This window comes from Sphaeramia orbicularis, chromosome 8, assembly GCF_902148855.1.
Source record: "Sphaeramia orbicularis chromosome 8, fSphaOr1.1, whole genome shotgun sequence".
In the NCBI taxonomy this organism is placed as follows: Eukaryota; Metazoa; Chordata; class Actinopteri; order Kurtiformes; family Apogonidae; genus Sphaeramia; species Sphaeramia orbicularis.
Window position 1 is genome coordinate 32681310 of NC_043964.1, and position 17471 is coordinate 32698780.

General features: G+C 35.8%; 1 protein-coding gene across 1 annotated transcript in view; it reads left to right on the forward strand.

Moving 5' to 3' along the window:
• LOC115423642 (uncharacterized) overlaps positions 1 to 13495 on the forward strand; it is a 28495-nt gene extending 15000 nt beyond the window's left edge. Inside the window, exons 8-15 of the mRNA XM_030140561.1 lie at positions 1045 to 1171; positions 3338 to 3388; positions 3474 to 3507; positions 4903 to 5116; positions 12096 to 12242; positions 12389 to 12560; positions 12650 to 12750; positions 12879 to 13495. Coding sequence (XP_029996421.1) covers positions 1045 to 1171; positions 3338 to 3388; positions 3474 to 3507; positions 4903 to 5116; positions 12096 to 12242; positions 12389 to 12560; positions 12650 to 12750; positions 12879 to 13049 — 1017 coding nt within the window. The 3' untranslated portion in view covers positions 13050 to 13495. The remainder of the gene's footprint in view (positions 1 to 1044; positions 1172 to 3337; positions 3389 to 3473; positions 3508 to 4902; positions 5117 to 12095; positions 12243 to 12388; positions 12561 to 12649; positions 12751 to 12878) is intronic.
• The last annotated feature ends 3976 nt before the right edge of the window (positions 13496 to 17471 follow it).

Sequence of the window (17471 nt, forward strand, 5' to 3'; positions counted from 1 at the left end):
TACTGATGGCACTGAGACAAATGCTCAGCAAAGGAGAAGATTTTGTGAACGACTGTAAACGTGCATGAGACTAACATTGCTTCAACTCAACATGAAAAGAAATCATGTCCAAAACTGATATTGTTGTCACATGTAGTGGGAAACAGATTTATGGCTTCATTTACAGTTATGTCTTATATTATACCTGATAAATCAAGCAGAAGTGCACAAGTTTTGCACAGATCTTTAACTAATCTTGTAAATGTAAAACTGAGACAAACTTTGCTTCAGCTCAACATAAAAAAAAATTGTGAAAAATTCATAATGTAGTCATATGCTATGGGAAACATATGTAGGGCTTAGTTTACAGTTACAGTATTATACCTGATAAAGCAAGTAGAAGTGCACTGGTTTAGTGGAGATCCTGAATTTAGTTAAAAAACATTAAAAAGATTCAATCATGTAATTCATAATATCACATATTGCTTTCCAAACTTTTTCTTTTCGACATTATTTAATATACTTTAGATCTCCTCTTCTAATACATATTAATGTCAGCTGAAATGATAAACTGCTATGAACTTGAGCAAATGAAATAAAAATACATTGTGACCAAATGTGTGAAAATGTTACATTATTTAATTGGTTTGTTGTGTTTTTTCTCATCAGGCCAAGGATTTTTCTTTCTTTGTGTCTTTCATTAGTGTGGTCGGTGCAGATAACAGTACAGTGTTAATGTGATGCTGATGTCATCACACGTTGTGGTCGATAACTCACCTGTTGTGATGATGCCTTTAAGTCCTCACAGAAATGTAGGACTACAAGGGGCTTAGTTTAGGGGATTTCTATTAGGTTTAAAATGAATAAGAACTTCAACTGTGATCCCTGCAGGTCTCCATCCCTCTTCTAGATACCATCCACCCACATTTATCTAGTCCAAATGACAAACTGATGTTGTTGTAGATCCCAGTGACGTTAATCATGGAGTCAATGTCACACTCATTCTTGGCATTCAGTTTGATGTCATCCATGTAGATTAGGAGGCTGATGGTTGTTCTATTTCAGAACTGGGATCCAAAGCCCCTCTTGGTGATGATCTGGCTGAGGGGGTTGAGGTCTATGCAGAACAGCATGGGGGCCAGAGCATCTGTTTGGTTTATGCTTCATTGGATGGTCACCTGCTCAGCTGTCTGTGAGTTGTCCTCCAGTCTTCTGCAGTCTCATCGAGTTCTAGATTCAGGTTCCTACTATCCTGTCCATGTTATACAGCTTCAGTCACTCCAGTATGTTTGTTAGAAAAAATAAGAGAAAAAGACGTCTGCAGTAAATGAGAGTAGAGCAGAGACAAAACCATGGAACTGGAATCACCATGTTTTTATACGGTACCACATCCTGCACAGTGTTGTTGTTATCTGGGGGCTACACACAAACAGATGACTCACCTCTTCTATTAAAACACAGCTGTTTTGCACTTTGCACCCTCTGCTGATCTATGTAAGTCAGTGTAATCTATGTTTTACTCCTGATGCAGAAACAATAAGAAACAAACTAATTCATGTAATGTGCTGTACTTTTCCTATTCCCAGAGACTAATATGGTGGAAACACCTGCACTGAAGGACATCCCATTGTGTCAGTGTCACAGAACCCAGACAGAGCACACATCATGTTTGATCAGAGTCATAAATATGTGGATATAAGACTCATAGTGAAAGGGTGGGGACATCTCAGTGCTTATCTGCAACTCTTTTAACTGCATCACCACTGCAGCTTCATTAACAGCTGTTTATTCTAGATATGTATTACATAGTATTAATATATATCAAACATAGGGAAATATAATTGTAGTGGAAATCTGAATTTAGGATGTTAAACCCAGTACCAAGTTTCATGTTATTAATATTTTTTGCTAAAGGGTCAGTGCTGATGCAGCATCACAAACAGTTCTGCAGTAGACAGACAAAGAATACATGGAGTTCAGTGTGTTTTAAGTATGTGGATGAACAATCACTACCAACAGTAGAGAAGACCATCATTAACAGCCATTAGAAACAGGTCACAGGATTTGAAACAGGATAAGCGGTGAAACTGGAATAAGAGCAAAGTGAAATTATGTGGAACAATAACTATGATGATAAAATACTGAGGAACAATAGATACATTAAGGGAGCACAAAAGGGAAACAAAAACACACAAGTGTCAAATCAGTGATTTTCACCTTAATGTAAAAACCAATGATACATTAGTCTGAAATATTAACTCTGTGCTTTTATTCTGCCTGTCATGTCTGCATGTATTGTTATTGTTTTCTAGTCCCTCTCTTAATGCTGGGATGAACTGTGATGCCTAGAACCTTCCTGCTCTGTTTTTAGATTCAGCACATTCAACCCACAACCTGCCTGCTGTGTTTATGACCACCACACTAAATCCGGTATGAAATGTCTCAATACACCCCATCATGTGCTCCAAAAGAAAGTGAAAGTTAACACGTCAAAATTTCATTAAAGTCAACAACAGAGGAAACAACTCCACCGACTGCACACACTGAAGGTAGAGTTATTTGTTCTTTTATTTTAATTGTTTGACTTTATTCATAAGAAACTGAGGCTGAGTTCACACAACAGTAAAACTAATGAACAAACTTACTTTTTCTTTACTTGTAGTTCACAACTTTGATAAATACTCACAAAAGCTGAATATTTTGGGACTGTTTCTCGTATAGCAATTACATGGTGGTATAATCTTAAAATAAATATTTTACAGATTTGCACCTCAAACAGTATTTTTGAATGTAACTCGAAGATTCACCACTGCTCTTATGTCTTAGAAGAAAATCATATCAGTGAAACTGAGAAAAAAAAAAGAAAAACGCAAAAAACTATTCCTAGGTATTCTGTAACTTGAGTCACATTCAATTATGCTTATTAACACCTGCAAAAAACAACCATTGTACAGTAACTGTGCTCTTAGTTAAATAAACCAGTTGAACTCACATCCAGGATTAAAAATGTAACATTAAAATTATCACTTGTGGCAACATTGTGCTGTAGTTCATAGTTATAATAATGACCTTCACACACTTTTAGGAAAGTATGGAAGTTCCAAACATATATGTTTGTTTTCAGCAGTGATGAATGTTATTTGAGACAATTTATCATCTGTGGTAAAACAAATGGAGTTGAGTGATCTGACAATAAAATGAGATATAGACAGATAGTAGAAGGAATATTGTCTTCTTTGTAAACAGTAAAATCTTTATTGTAATGTTTATGTAATGTTTAGTATAGACTGTATATAAAACACTCATATCTGTGTTGAATGTGTTTGTGTTTGTGTTCAATATGTACTTCACTTCACAGCTATGGGAGGATTCTTCTCTAAACCTGAAGTGGAGCCTCCTTCTCCACCATGTAAGATATTAAAAACAATAAAGAACATATCTTAATCTCTGACATGATTATACATGTTTCTTATATTTGATAAATATCTCACTAGTGCTTGATAAAGAATGGCGACCTGTACCATGGAAGTGAGTGTCTTTTAATTCATCTTTAATATGTGCTTTTTACGGAAGCATATTGATTCACAAAAAAAAATAATTTTGGCTCTGTTTTTCTGAATTAATGAGATAATTATCTCATAATTACGAGAAAAAATAAGTTTAAAAAAAATCAGCGCTGTTTTTCTGAGTTTACGAGATACTTTTTCCTGAAAAAAACAAAAAAAAAGCTCTGTTTTTCTGAATTTACGAGATACTGTTTTCCGAAAAAAAAAAAAAAAAAAATCTCTGTTTTTCTGAGTTTACGAGATACTGTTTTCCGAAAAAAAAAAAAAAGCTCTGTTTTTCTGAGTTTACGAGATACTGTTTTCCGAAAAAAAAAAAAAAGCTCTGTTTTTCTGAGTTTACGAGATACTGTTTTCCGGAAAAAAAAAAAAAAAATTCCTTTTTTTCTGAGTTTATGAGATACTGTTTCCTGAAAAAAATAAAATTGGGCTCTGTTTCTCTGTGTCCTGTCAGGAAGTCGGGCTACAGGCTCCGAGCACCGGTGTTCTGTCGACTTGAGCTGCTCCGTCCACCCGCTCCTGTAGCTGTCCACCTGGACCTGATGGAAAGTTATCCGGGGGGGGGACGAACCGGTACACCAAGCCGCTCCTCCATGGATCTAGTTCTGACTAATGCTTTCCATCAGGTCCGACAAATAAATGAATACACATTTGCACTCTTCTGCTGTGTGTGCTGTGTTTTTTTTAATGCTGGTGAATGTCATTTTATTTGACTTCATTAATGCCAACTCCCATCACCGCGGTCGTGCCCTGTCAGGAAGCAGGGCTACAGGCTCCGAGCGCCGGTGTGCTTGACGGGCTTGATCCGTGGTTCTGATTTCTGTAAACGAAACTAGTTCCATGATCTGTGATCGGAACCGGTTACGAGAACAGAAACAACTTCACGCTCCCCCGAGAGGCTTTCAGCAGCACAGATAGAAGGAGCTCCTGCCTGGACCAGGGACCACTGTCCCACTGACACAGAGAAACAGAGCCACATTTTATTTTTTTCGGGAAATAGTATCTCGTAAACTCAGAAAAACAGAGCTTTTTTTTTTTCAGGAAACAGTATCTCGTAAACTCAGAAAAACAGAGCTTTTTTTTTAAAACTTATTTTTTCTCGTAATTATGAGATAATTATCTCATTAATTCAGAAAAACAGAGCCGAAATTATTTTTTTTTTGTGAATGCAAAAGGCTTCCGTAGCTTTTTGCTCTAACATGATACATATATTTTGCTGGTTTAATTTCCTGTTACTGTGTTTCTGTAGTTTCCTGTTATTTGGTTTGACCAGAGCAACACCTAACTTCATAGCAAGTGAAACATATCAGCTCTACAGACAAAAAATAAACTAAACATCCTTAAATTTTACTTTTAATAGTGCCAAAGGTGAATATCTACAGTTTGTGAGGGGTTTTGAGCCTTTTCAGCCTCATAATGATGAGAGAAATGAAGATCAGCATATTAGAATTCTGCTTCTTGGACCAGTCTGTCACGGCAAGTCCAGTTTTATCAACTCTGTGAACTCCATCTTACAAGACAGAGTGACTGGACGAACTTTGGCGGTTGCATCTGGAACAACCTTCACGACAAAGGTGTGAATTAAAACTGAGGAAGAAATGACAAAGTTCATGTATTGTATTTCATGCATAATGAAAGATAATATTCTTTTATTTAGTGTGTTTCATCTGCAGTTATAATTACAGCACAGATAATTTACTATCAGCTGTATTTGTTTATAATCTAGTGAATCATAAAGGACATTGGTCTCCATCCCTCTTCTAGATACCATCCACCCACATTTATCTAGTCCAAATGACGAACTGATGTTGTTGTAGATCCCAGTGACGTTAATCATGGAGTCAATGTCACACGCATTCTTGGCATTCAGTTTGATGTCATCCATGTAGATTAGGAGGCTGATGGTTGTTCTATTTCAGAACTGGGTCCCAAACAACTCTTGGTGATGATGTGGCTGAGGGGGTTGAGGTCTATGCAGAACAGCATGGGGGCCAGAGCATCTGTTTGGTTTATGCTTGATTGGATGGTCACCTGCTCAGCTGTCTGTGAGTTGTCCTCCAGTCTTCTGCAGTCTCATCAAGTTCTAGATTCAGGTTCCTTCTATCCTGTTCATGTTATACAGCTTTAGTCACTCCAGTATGTGTGTTAGAAAAAGTAAGAGAAAAAGACGTCTGCAGTAAATGAGAGTAGAGCAGAGACAAAACCATGGAACTGGAATCACCATGTTTTTATACGGTACCACATCCTGCACAGTGTTGTTGTTATCTGGGGGCAACACACGGAAAACAGCCATTGTACAGTAACTGTGCTCTTAGTTCCATAAACCTGTTGAACTCACATCCAGGATTAAAAATGTAACATTAAAATTATCACTTGTGACAACATTGTGCTGTAGTTCATAGTTATAATAACTGCCTTCGCACACTTTTATGAAAGTATGAAAGTTCCAAACATATATGTTTGTTTTCAGCAGTGATGAATGTAATAGATGACAGATGTCGTCAGTGTGAAATGTAACCATAACTACCACATGTAACCAGTGTAGGTCTGTTTATCTGTTTAATGTGATTTAACTGAAATTGAATGAATGAAAACAATGAAATAAAGATATTTTTAATGCTGCTAATCTGATGTTTTCTCACATTTTAACATACTCTAATATTAGTTATGACTCACTTGATTGATTTATGTATTTATTTCGAATGTGAAAAAAACAGAAGAAACAGAAGAAAATAAATAAACAAAACACTTAAACATGAGACATATAATACATATTCGAAAAGGAGTGAGAAGAAGTATAACTTATAAAATCCCACCCCTTCTCCTTAAATAATTAATAACAGTAATGATCTTCCTAGTTCATGGAGATAATATGCAAAAAAAAAAAAAAAGCCTTTTTGCTTTTTAAAAAATTACAGTCTAACAATTAACAATTAATTTACACTCAAACATATCACTGCAGATCTGGTTTATCAAGAACAGCAAAGTTACAGTAATGGTATGAACGTCAGTGTATTGGATGGTGCATAAGTGTCCACTGTGTCGGCTGATTATGCAACTAAAACAACAAAACCTGTGAATATACAAGAGAACAGCCTCAGAATAACTGTCCACTGGAGTGACCACTATGCATGAAAGGGTTAAACAGTAGATGGTGGCTGTTTGGGTCTTTATGGGTTAAAGCAGGTTTTCATTTGGCGCCCTCTGCTGGTCTTCAAAACATACTGAAATCTATCCTGAATTTCATGTATGTTCTGTGCTTTCTGTGTTTGCAGTGACTCATATTGTGTTAACACCCGGACTGCAGGACGTCCCAGGACAAACAGGAAGAGACAGGACATCACCTCTGTTTGCTTGAAAAAACCCATGAAAAAGAAAACAGAGGTCTACACACACAGGCCAAACAGATGACTCACCTCTTCTATTAAAATACAGCTGTTTTGCACTTTGCACCCTCTGCTGATTTATGTAAGTCAGTGCAATCTATGGTTTACTCCTGATGCGAAAAGAAAAAGAAACAAACAAATGAATGTAATGTGCTGTACTTTTCCTATTCCCACAGACTTGCAGCTGTCTTTTAGTTGTCCTCCAGTCTTCTGTAGTCTCATCGAGTTCTGGATGAACACCCTTAGTGTCCTGTTGATGTTATACAGCTTTAATCACTCCAGTATGTATGTTAGAAAAAGTAAGAGGAAAAGACGTCTGCAGTAAATGAGAGTAGAGCAGATGTAACTGGAATTACTGTGTTTTTATACGGAACCACATCCTGCACAGTGTTGTTTTTATCTGGGGGCTACACACAAACAGATGACTCACCTCTTCTATTAAGTCAGTGTAATCTATGTTTTACTCCTGATTCAGAAACAATAAGAAACAAACTAATTCATGTAATGTGCTGTACTTTTCCTATTCCCAGAGACTAATATGGTGGAAACACCTGCACTGAAGGACATCCCATTGTGTCAGTGTCACAGAACCCAGACAGAGCACACATCATGTTTGATCAGAGTCATAAATATGTGGATATAAGACTCATAGTGAAAGGGTGGGGACATCTCAGTGCTAATCTGCAACTCTTTTAACTGCAGCTTCATTAACAGCTGTTTATTCAAGATATGTATTACATGGTATTATTCAATTCAATTTTATTTGTAGATCCTAGTATCACAACAAGGTCACCTCACAGGGCTTTATAGAATTTGGTGAATTGATAACAACCACAATGAAAACAAGCAAACCATAAAATATTACAAATATTAGAGATAATATATATCAAACATTGGGAAATATACTTCTAGTGCAAATCTGAATTTAGGATGTTAAACCCAGTACCAAGTTTCATTTTATTAAATTTTTTTTGCTAAAGGGTCAGTGCTGATGCAGCATCACAAACAGTTCTGCAGTAGACAGACCAAGAATACATGGAGTTCAGTGTGTTTGAAGTATGTGGATGAACAATCACTACCAACAGTAGAGAAGACCATCATTAACAGCCATTAGAAAGGATTTGAAACTGGACAAATGATGAAACTGGAATAAGAGGTGAGTGAAATTATGTGGAACAATAACTATGATGATAAGATACTGAGTAACAATAGATACATTAAAAGACGAACTGTGATGCCTAGAACCTTCCTGCTCTGTTTTTAGATACAGCACATTCAACCCACAACCTGCCTGCTGTGTTTATGACCACAACACTAAATCCGGTATGAAATGTTTCAATACACCATGTAACATGCACCATAGGAAAGTGAAAGTTAACAAGTCAAAATTTCATCAAAGTCGACAACAGAAGAAACAACTCCACCGACTGCACACACTGAAGGTAGAGTTATTTGTTGTTTTATTCTAATTGTTTGACTTTATTCATAAGAAAATGAGGCTGAGTTCACACAACAGTAAAACTAATGAACAAACTTACTTTCATTTACTTGTAGTTCACAACTTTGATAAATACTCACAAAAGCTGAGTAGTTTGGGACTGTTTCATTTAGTATACTACAACTACATGGTGGTGTAATATTGAAATATTTAATATTTTATAACTGTTCACCTCAAACAGTATTTTTGCCCATAACTCGAAGATTCACCACAGCTCTTGTTTCACAGAAGAAAACTATATCCGTGAAACTGAAAAAAAAAAGTCTGATCTATTCTGTAGCTTGAGTCACAGGAAATTATGCTTATGAACACCTGCAAAAAACATCTATTGTACAGCAACTGTGCTCTTAGTTCCATAAACCTGTTGAAGTCACATCCAGGATTAAAAATGTGACATTAAAATTATCACATGTGTCAACATTGTGCTGTAGTTCATAGTTATAATAATGACCTTCACACACTTTTAGGAAAGTATGAAAGTTACAAACATATGTTTGTTTTCAGCAGTGATGAATGTAATAGATGAAAGATGTCGTCAGTGTGAAATGTAACCATAACTACCACATGTGACCAGTGTAGGTCTGTTTATCTGTTTAATGTGATATAGGTGAAATTGCACGAATGTTACATGAGAAAATGTATCATTTGTGGTAAAAAAAAAATAATAAATAAATAAATAAATAAATAAATAAATAAATAAAGTTGAGTGATCTGACCATAAAATGAGATTGATAGTAAAAACAATATTTTCTTCTTTGTAAACAGTAAAATGTTTATTGTAATGTTTTTGTAATGTTTAGTGTAGACTATATACAAAGCATTCATATCTGTGTAATGTTTATGTTAGTATTAAATATTTATCATACTTTACAGCTATGGGAGGAAAGAAGTCTAAACCTGAACTGAAGCCTTGTAAGACATTGAAATCACTAAAACATATCTTCACTGAACATATGTTCAACTCTGACATGATTATACATGTTTGTTATATTTGATAAATAACATGCTTTATCTCACTAGTGCTTGATAAAGAATGGCGGGATGTACCACAGGGGTGAGTGCTTTTTAATTCATCTTTAATATGTGCTTTTTATTCTAATGTGATACATATACTGTGCTGGTGTAATTTCCTGTTTCTGTGTATCTGTAGATTCCTGTTATTTGGTTTAACTAGAGTCACACCTACCTGCATAGCAAGTAAAACATATCAGCACTACAGACAAAAAGCAATACATAACATCCTTAAATTTTCTTCTTAAATAGTGACAAAGCTGAATATTTAGAGTTTGTGAGGGGTTTTGAGCCTTTCCAGCCATGTAATGATGAGACGAATGAAGATCAGCATATTAGAATTCTGCTTCATGGAGTCACTGGTCACGGCAAGTCCAGTTTTATCAACTCTGTGGACACCGTCTTACGAGGCAGAATGGCTGGACGAGCTTTGGTGGATACAGATGGAAGAAAGACCTTCACCAAAAAGGTGTGAACTGAAACTGAGGAAGAAATGACTATGTTCATGTACTGTATGTATGTACAGGTACATCTACAAAAATGTGATTATCATGAAAAAGTTAATTAGACATTGAGCATATTAGACATTAAAATTCATTTGACAGAGTGAAATATTTCAAGAGCTTATTTCTTGACATTTTGATGATTATGGCTTACAGATCATGAAAACCCAAAATTCTTAGTCTGCGAAATATTAGTTATGTTATTTAGAGTAAAAAAAAAAAAAATCAGCATTAGCATGTTAGATTTCAAAAAATATTCCCAAGGCACACTGTAGGATTTGTGTAAAAATAAAATGCCTTTATTAGTTCATGGCAGTATTTTAAAATACAGCCAACGCGTTGCAACCTCTGGTCTTCATCAGGGCTTTTTTCAGTGACGATACCAAAATTCCCAGTATTGCCTACCCTTAATTTAATTGTTATTATTAACATCTAATCAGTATAACTATTTAACCATTACTTATTCAAGGAAGGTTAGTTTTACTTGAAAAGCTGCCCATCACAGGAGGTATGCATCATTCAATCCCAACCCTAAGAAGCATGTGATGAATGGGAGATGAGGACTCCTGTTTTGTATTATATTTTTACTCACTCCAGAATGGAACACCATTTCAGAGAATAATGAAACAAAGGAGCAACTTAGCTCATGGTGCAAGAATATGCAACTCAACAGAAATATTCATTCAACAAAAAAATAACTAATCAAAATAGTAAAACATACCATTGCTTCCATAGTTTCACTGGCTAAATATTACTGTTAATTTAAATATAACTGATTTCCATAGTTTGTATTCACCAACCCCCAAAACCCTTTTTTACAGTGTGTGAGTGGATATGCAGCGTTTTCTTCTTGCATTCATTTTAGTTTCTGCAGCACTGCCGTCCGTCTGTCTGTCTGTATGTGCATCAACTTTGGCGTGGGTTTTCAAGTGTGCACATGTTATGTTTATCATCTGTTACCCATAATCATCAATATTTCAACAAATAAAGGCTCGAAATATTTCACTCTACGTGTAATGAGTCTGTATCAATGTTTTCCAGCCAGTGTGCTGTGGCACGTAGGTGTCCTGTGAGAAATCATCAAGTGTGCTGTGGAAGATTATCTAATTTTACCTGATAGGTACTCTAAGCGAGCTGCATGATATGTACGACTGTACATGCCAATGATCGAGTCTACAACAACAGTCTCCTGTTTACCTTTGTAAAAGGTAACAGTGAAAGTGAACCAGCCCTGATACAATGTGTTCAGCTGATAAAGCCCCCCTCCCTTGTCATGTGCGGATCAGTAGGTTATCTGTGGGACCCATGGACCAGGTTAGGGTGGGGGGGATATGCCTCTATTATACTCCAACGGACTGTGGGGTTCGTCTGAGGGGTCGCTGATGCACCCCTCTCAGCTTTCTCATTCCAAATGCCCCCTTGACAATATCATCCCCTCACCTTTGATATGTGCGCACCCCACAGGGAGTGTTCGGTGACTGCTGCCAAGGAGTTCCTCATTCTGTAAAATATGTGCTATGGCTCAAAAAGGTTGGGGAACACTGGTCTATATAATATATGGGTTTCACTTTCTGAAATGAGTGACAAAAAAATATTGAACTTTTTCATAATATTCAATTTTTTTAGAAGTATTTGTATACATGTATCATGAAACATAATATTCTTTTGTTTGGTGTGTTTCATCTACATAGATGCTTTACTATCAGCTGTGTTTGTTTATAATCTAGTTAATAATAAAAGAAAATTGATCTGATCACGGGCGACATAGTGGTGCAGTGGATAGCACTTGTGCTTCACAGCAAGAAAATCCTGAGTTCGATTCCAACACCAGTTAATGTGGGACCCTTCTGTATGAAGTTAACATGTTCTTTCCTGGGACTCTGGCTTCTGCCTACCATCCAAAGACATGCACTGATCAGTTAATCTAAATTGCCCATAGGTGTGAATGTGAGAGTGATTGTTTGTCTCTATATGTCAGCCCTGAGATGAACTGTTGACATGTCCAGGGTGTACCCCACCTTTGCCCATAAGTAGCTGGGATAGACTCCAGTGACCCCCATGACCCCAGTGAGGATAAAGCAGGTTCAGAAAATGAATGAATGGTGTGATCGTGGTGACACCTCTGTTATTATAAGGTAAATCTTCTGTTTTACAGTACACAACATACAAAATTACAAAAGGAGCACGTGGGACCTTCTACCCATTTGTCTTCAATGATATAATGGGTCTTGAGAAGAATGAAGGAGTTCGTGAGGACGACATCAAACTAGCCATGATGGGACATGTAAAAGATGGTTACACGGTAAAGTAACTGAATTAAACTTTAAAGTAACTAACTGTGATGTGCAGAAATATGGTACATTTGATCTAAACTGTGTACATGTATTGTAGTTACATGTAGTGTATGGAGAAAAAAGCAAATGAAATGTATTGTTCATTGTTTTACAGTTTAATCCACACTCCACATTACCCACAGATGATCCACACTACAACACAAACCCCAGTCTGAGTGACAAAGTACATGTTCTGGTTTGTGTCGTCTCTGCCGATAAAATAAATTTGATGGATGATGATGCTGTGAAGAGGATGAGGACTGTGAGGCTGGCAGCTAGTGATATGGGTGAGTACAAAAATTAATTTGGTAAAGTTAAGATAATGACCTGATTAATTTTAACTTTATTATCTTTGGTATCTGCTCTTTATCCTCAGGGATTCCTCAAATGGCTATTCTCACCAACATTGATGTAGCCTGTCCTGAGGTCAAAGCAAACTTAAGAAACGTCTATAAAAGCAAGTATGTGAAAGAAAAGGTAGGTCTAAATGTGTTTATTTCATGTTTACAGAGTTATAATCTTACATTTAAATATCACAAATATCCTCTTTAAGTGGAAGTTTGCAGCAACTTCTTTAATGTTATCTTGTTAATTTGACAACATAGATGGAGCTTCTGAGTGAATCACTGGGTATTCCACTGAACTGCATCTTTCCTGTGAAGAACTACCACTCAGAAATTGCTCCAAATGATGACCTTGAAATGCTGATACTGATGGCACTGAAACAGATGCTCAACCAAGGAGAAGATTTTGTGAACGACTGTAAATGCACATGAGACAAACATTGCTTCAGTTCATCATGAAAAGAAATCATGTAAAAAACTGATATTGTCATTTTTGGCTGTAGGAAGCGTAGATTTATGGCTTCATTTAAAATGACATCTCATATTACACCTAATAAATCAAGCAGAAGTGCACTAGTTTTGCACAGATTTTTAACTAAACTTGTAAATGTAAATACTGAGACAAACTTTGCTTCAGCCCAACATGAAAAAGAATTGTAAAAAATTCATAATGTAGTCATATGCTATGGGAAACACATGTAGGCCTTAGTTTACAGTTACTGTATTATACCTGACAAAGCAAGTAGAAGTGCACTGGTTTAGTGGAGATCCTGAATTAGTTAAACACTAATATATAAAAAAAAAATACTCAATATATTATTCATATCACATATTGCTTTCCAAACATTTTCTTTACAACAATATGTTCATATACTTTAGGATCACCTCTCCTACTACATATTAATGTCAGCTGAAATGATAAACTGCTCTGAACTTGAGCAAATCAAAAATAAAATTTACATTATGACCAAATGTGTGAAAATGTTACATTATTTAATTGGTTTGTTGTGTTTTTTCTCATCAGGCCAAGGATTTTTCTTTCTTTGTGTCTTTCATTAGTGTGGTCGGTGCAGATAACGGTACAGTGTTAATGTGATGCTGATGTCATCACATGTTGTGGTCGATAACTCACCTGTTGTGATGATGCCTTTAAGTCCTCACAGAAATGTAGGACTACACGGGGCTCAGTTTAGGGGATTTCTATTAGGTTTAAAATGAATAAGAACTTCAACTCAGATCCCTGCAGGTCTCCATCCCTCTTCTAGATACCATCCACCCACATTTATCTAGTCCAAATGACAAACTGATGTTGTTGTAGATCCCAGTGACGTTAATCACAGAGTCAATGTCACACTCATACTTAGCATTCAGTTTCATGTCATCCATGTAGATTAGGAGGCTGATGGTTGTTCTATTGCAGAACAGGGATCCAAAGCCCCTCTTGGTGATGATCTGGCTGAGGGGGTTGAGGTCTATGCAGAACAGCATGGGGGCCAGAGCATCTGTTTGGTTTATGCTTGATTGGATGGTCACCTGCTCAGCTGTCTGTGAGTTGTCCTCCAGTCTTCTGCAGTCTCATCAAGTTCTGGATTAAGGCTCTTAGTGTCCTGTTCATGTTATACAGCTTCAGTTACTCCAGTATGTTTGTTAGAAAAAGTAAGAGAAAAAGACGTCTGCAGTAAATGAGAGTAGAGCAGAGACAAAACCATGGAACTGGAATCACCATGTTTTTATACGGTACCACATCCTGCACAGTGTTGTTATCTGGGGGCTACACACAAACAGATGACTCACCTCTTCTATTAAAATACAGCTGTTTTACACTTTGCACCCTCTGCTGATCTATGTAAGTCAGTGCAATCTATGTTTTACTCCTGGTACAGAAACAATAAGAAACAAACAAATTAATGTAATGTGCTGTACTTTTCCTATTCCCAGAGACTAATATGGTGGAAACACCTGCACTGAAGGACATCCCATTGTGTCAGTGTCACAGAACCCAGACAGAGCACACATCATGGTTGATCAGAGTCATAAATATGTGGATATAAGACTCATAGTGAAAGGGTGGGGACATCTCAGTGCTTATCTGCAACTCTTTTAACTGCATCACCACTGCAGCTTCATTAACAGCTGTTTATTCTAGATATGTATTAAATCACAGGTGTCAAACATGTGGCCCGGGGGCCAAATCTAGCCCGCCAAAGGTTCCATTCTGGCCCGCAGGATGAAAGTGCAAAAATTAACCTGAACAGTCAAGGTTGAAAAAATCATTTTGGTTCAGGTTCCACATACAGACCAATGTGATCTCCAGTAAAAATAACAACACAATAACCCATAAATAATGACAACTACAAATTTTCTTTGTGAAAAATTATGTGGAAAAAATAACATTACACTGTGAAAATATTTACATTTACAAAACTATTCTTTCACAATAGAATGCAAATAAATACATAAATAAAAACAAAGAAGAACAACCCGAAATGTGCAATTTTAATAATATTCTGCCTGTCACTAAATGTTTTGTGCATTTATGGATCCACTAGAGTTGTGTTTATTAATAAGAGATGTAATATTGTAGAAATTGTTTAAATTTTAGTTCCAAACTCCAAAATTTTAAAAATATTCTGCCTTTTACCAAATGTTTATGTAACATTGTGTGTAATGTACATGTATAAATAATAAGTCAAGGCATAATATTGTTAAAATTGCACTAATTTTTCAAAGGAAATTTCAGTTTTTCAGGTTATTCACATCTTTTTGGTAAAATGTAAATATTTTCATAATTTAATTGAGGTTTTTTTTGCACTAAAACAAAAAGAAAAACTTGGATTTGTCATTATTTACAGGTTATTAAGTCATTATTTTACTAATCTGGCCCGCTTGAGATCAAATTGGGCTAAATACGGCCCCTGAACCAAAATGAGTTTGACACCCCTGTATTAAATAGTATTACAGATAATATATATCAGACATTGGGAAATATAACTGTTGTGGGAATCTGAATTTAGGATGTTAAACCCAGTACCAAGTTTCATTTTATTAATTTTTTTTTGCTAAAGGGTCAGTGCTGATGCAGCATCACAAACAGTTCTGCAGTAGACAGACAAAGAATACATGGAGTTCAGTGTGTTTGAAGTATGTGGATGAACAATCACTGACAACAGTAGAGAAGACCATCATTAACAGCCATTAGAAACAGGTCACAGGATTTGAAACTGGACAAATGGTCAAACTGGAATAAGAGGAAAGTGAAATTATGTGGAACAGTGACTATGACGATAAGATACTGAGGAACAATAGATACATTAAGGGAGCACAAAAGGGAAACAAAAACACAAAAGTCTCAAATCAGTGATATTCACCTTAATGTAAAAACCAATGACATGTTATTCTGAAATATTAACTGTGCTTTTATTCGGCCTGTCATGTCTGCATGTATTGTTATTGTTTTCTAGTCCCTCTTAATGCTGGGATGAACTGTGATGCCTAGAACCTTCCTCCTCTGTTTTTAGATACAGCACATTCAACCCACAACCTGCCTGCTGTGTTTATGACCACGACACTAAATCCGATATGAAATGTCTCAATACATCACATCACATCCTCCAAAAGAAAGTGAAAGTTTAACAAGTCAAAATTTCATCAAAGTCAACAACAGAGGAAACAACTCCACAGACTGCACACACTGAAGGTAGAGTTATTCGTTCTTTTAATTGTTTGACTTTGTTTATAAGAAATTGAGGCTGAGTTCACACAACAGTAAAACAAATGAACAAATTTACTTTTTTTTACTTGTGGTTCACAACTTTGATAAATACTCACAAAAGCTGAGTAGTTTGGGACTGTTTCTCGTATAGCAATTACATAGTGGTATAATCTTAAAATAAATATTTTACAGATTTGCACCTCAAACAGTATTTTTGAATGTAACTCGAAGATTCACCACTGCTCTTGTGTCTTAGAAGAACATCATATCAGTGAAACTGAAAAAACAAACAAACAAAAAAGCAAAAAACTATTCCTAGATATTCTGTAGTTTGAGTCACATGAAATTATGCTTATTAACACCTGCAAAAAACAACCATTGTACAGTAACTGTGCTCTTAGTTACATAAACCTGTTGAACTCACATCCAGAATGAAAAAATGTAACATTAAAATTATCACTTGTGGCAACATTGTGCTGTAGTTCATAATAATGACCTTCACACACTTTTAGGAAAGTATGAAAGTTCCAAACATATATGTTTGTTTTCAGCAGTGATGAATGTAATAGATGACAAATGTCGTCAGTGTGAAATGTAACCATAACTACCACATGTAACCAGTGTAGGTCTGTTTATTTGTTTAATGTGATTTAACTGAAACTGAATGAATGTTATTTGAGACAATTTGTTATTTGTGGCAAAAAAATGGAGTTTAGTGATCTGACAATAAAATGAGATAGAGATAGATAATAGAAAGAATATTTTCTTCTTTGTAAACGGTAAAATGTTTATTGTAATGTTTATACAATACTTAGAATAGACTATATAGAAAACATTCATATTTATGTTGAATGTGTTTTTGTTTTTTTCAATATGTACCACACTTTACAGCGATGGGAGATAAGAACTCTAAACCTGAAGTGGAGCCCCCTTCACTGTGTAAGATATTGAAGACAGTAAACATACGTTCAACTCTGACATGATTATACATGTTTGTTATATTTGATAAATAACATGCTTTATCTTACTAGTGCTTGATAAAGAATGGCGAGCTGTACCATGGAAGTGAGTGTTTTTTAATTCACCTTTAATATGTGCTTTTTGCTCTAATGTGACCTAACTACTGTGCTGGTGTAAATTCC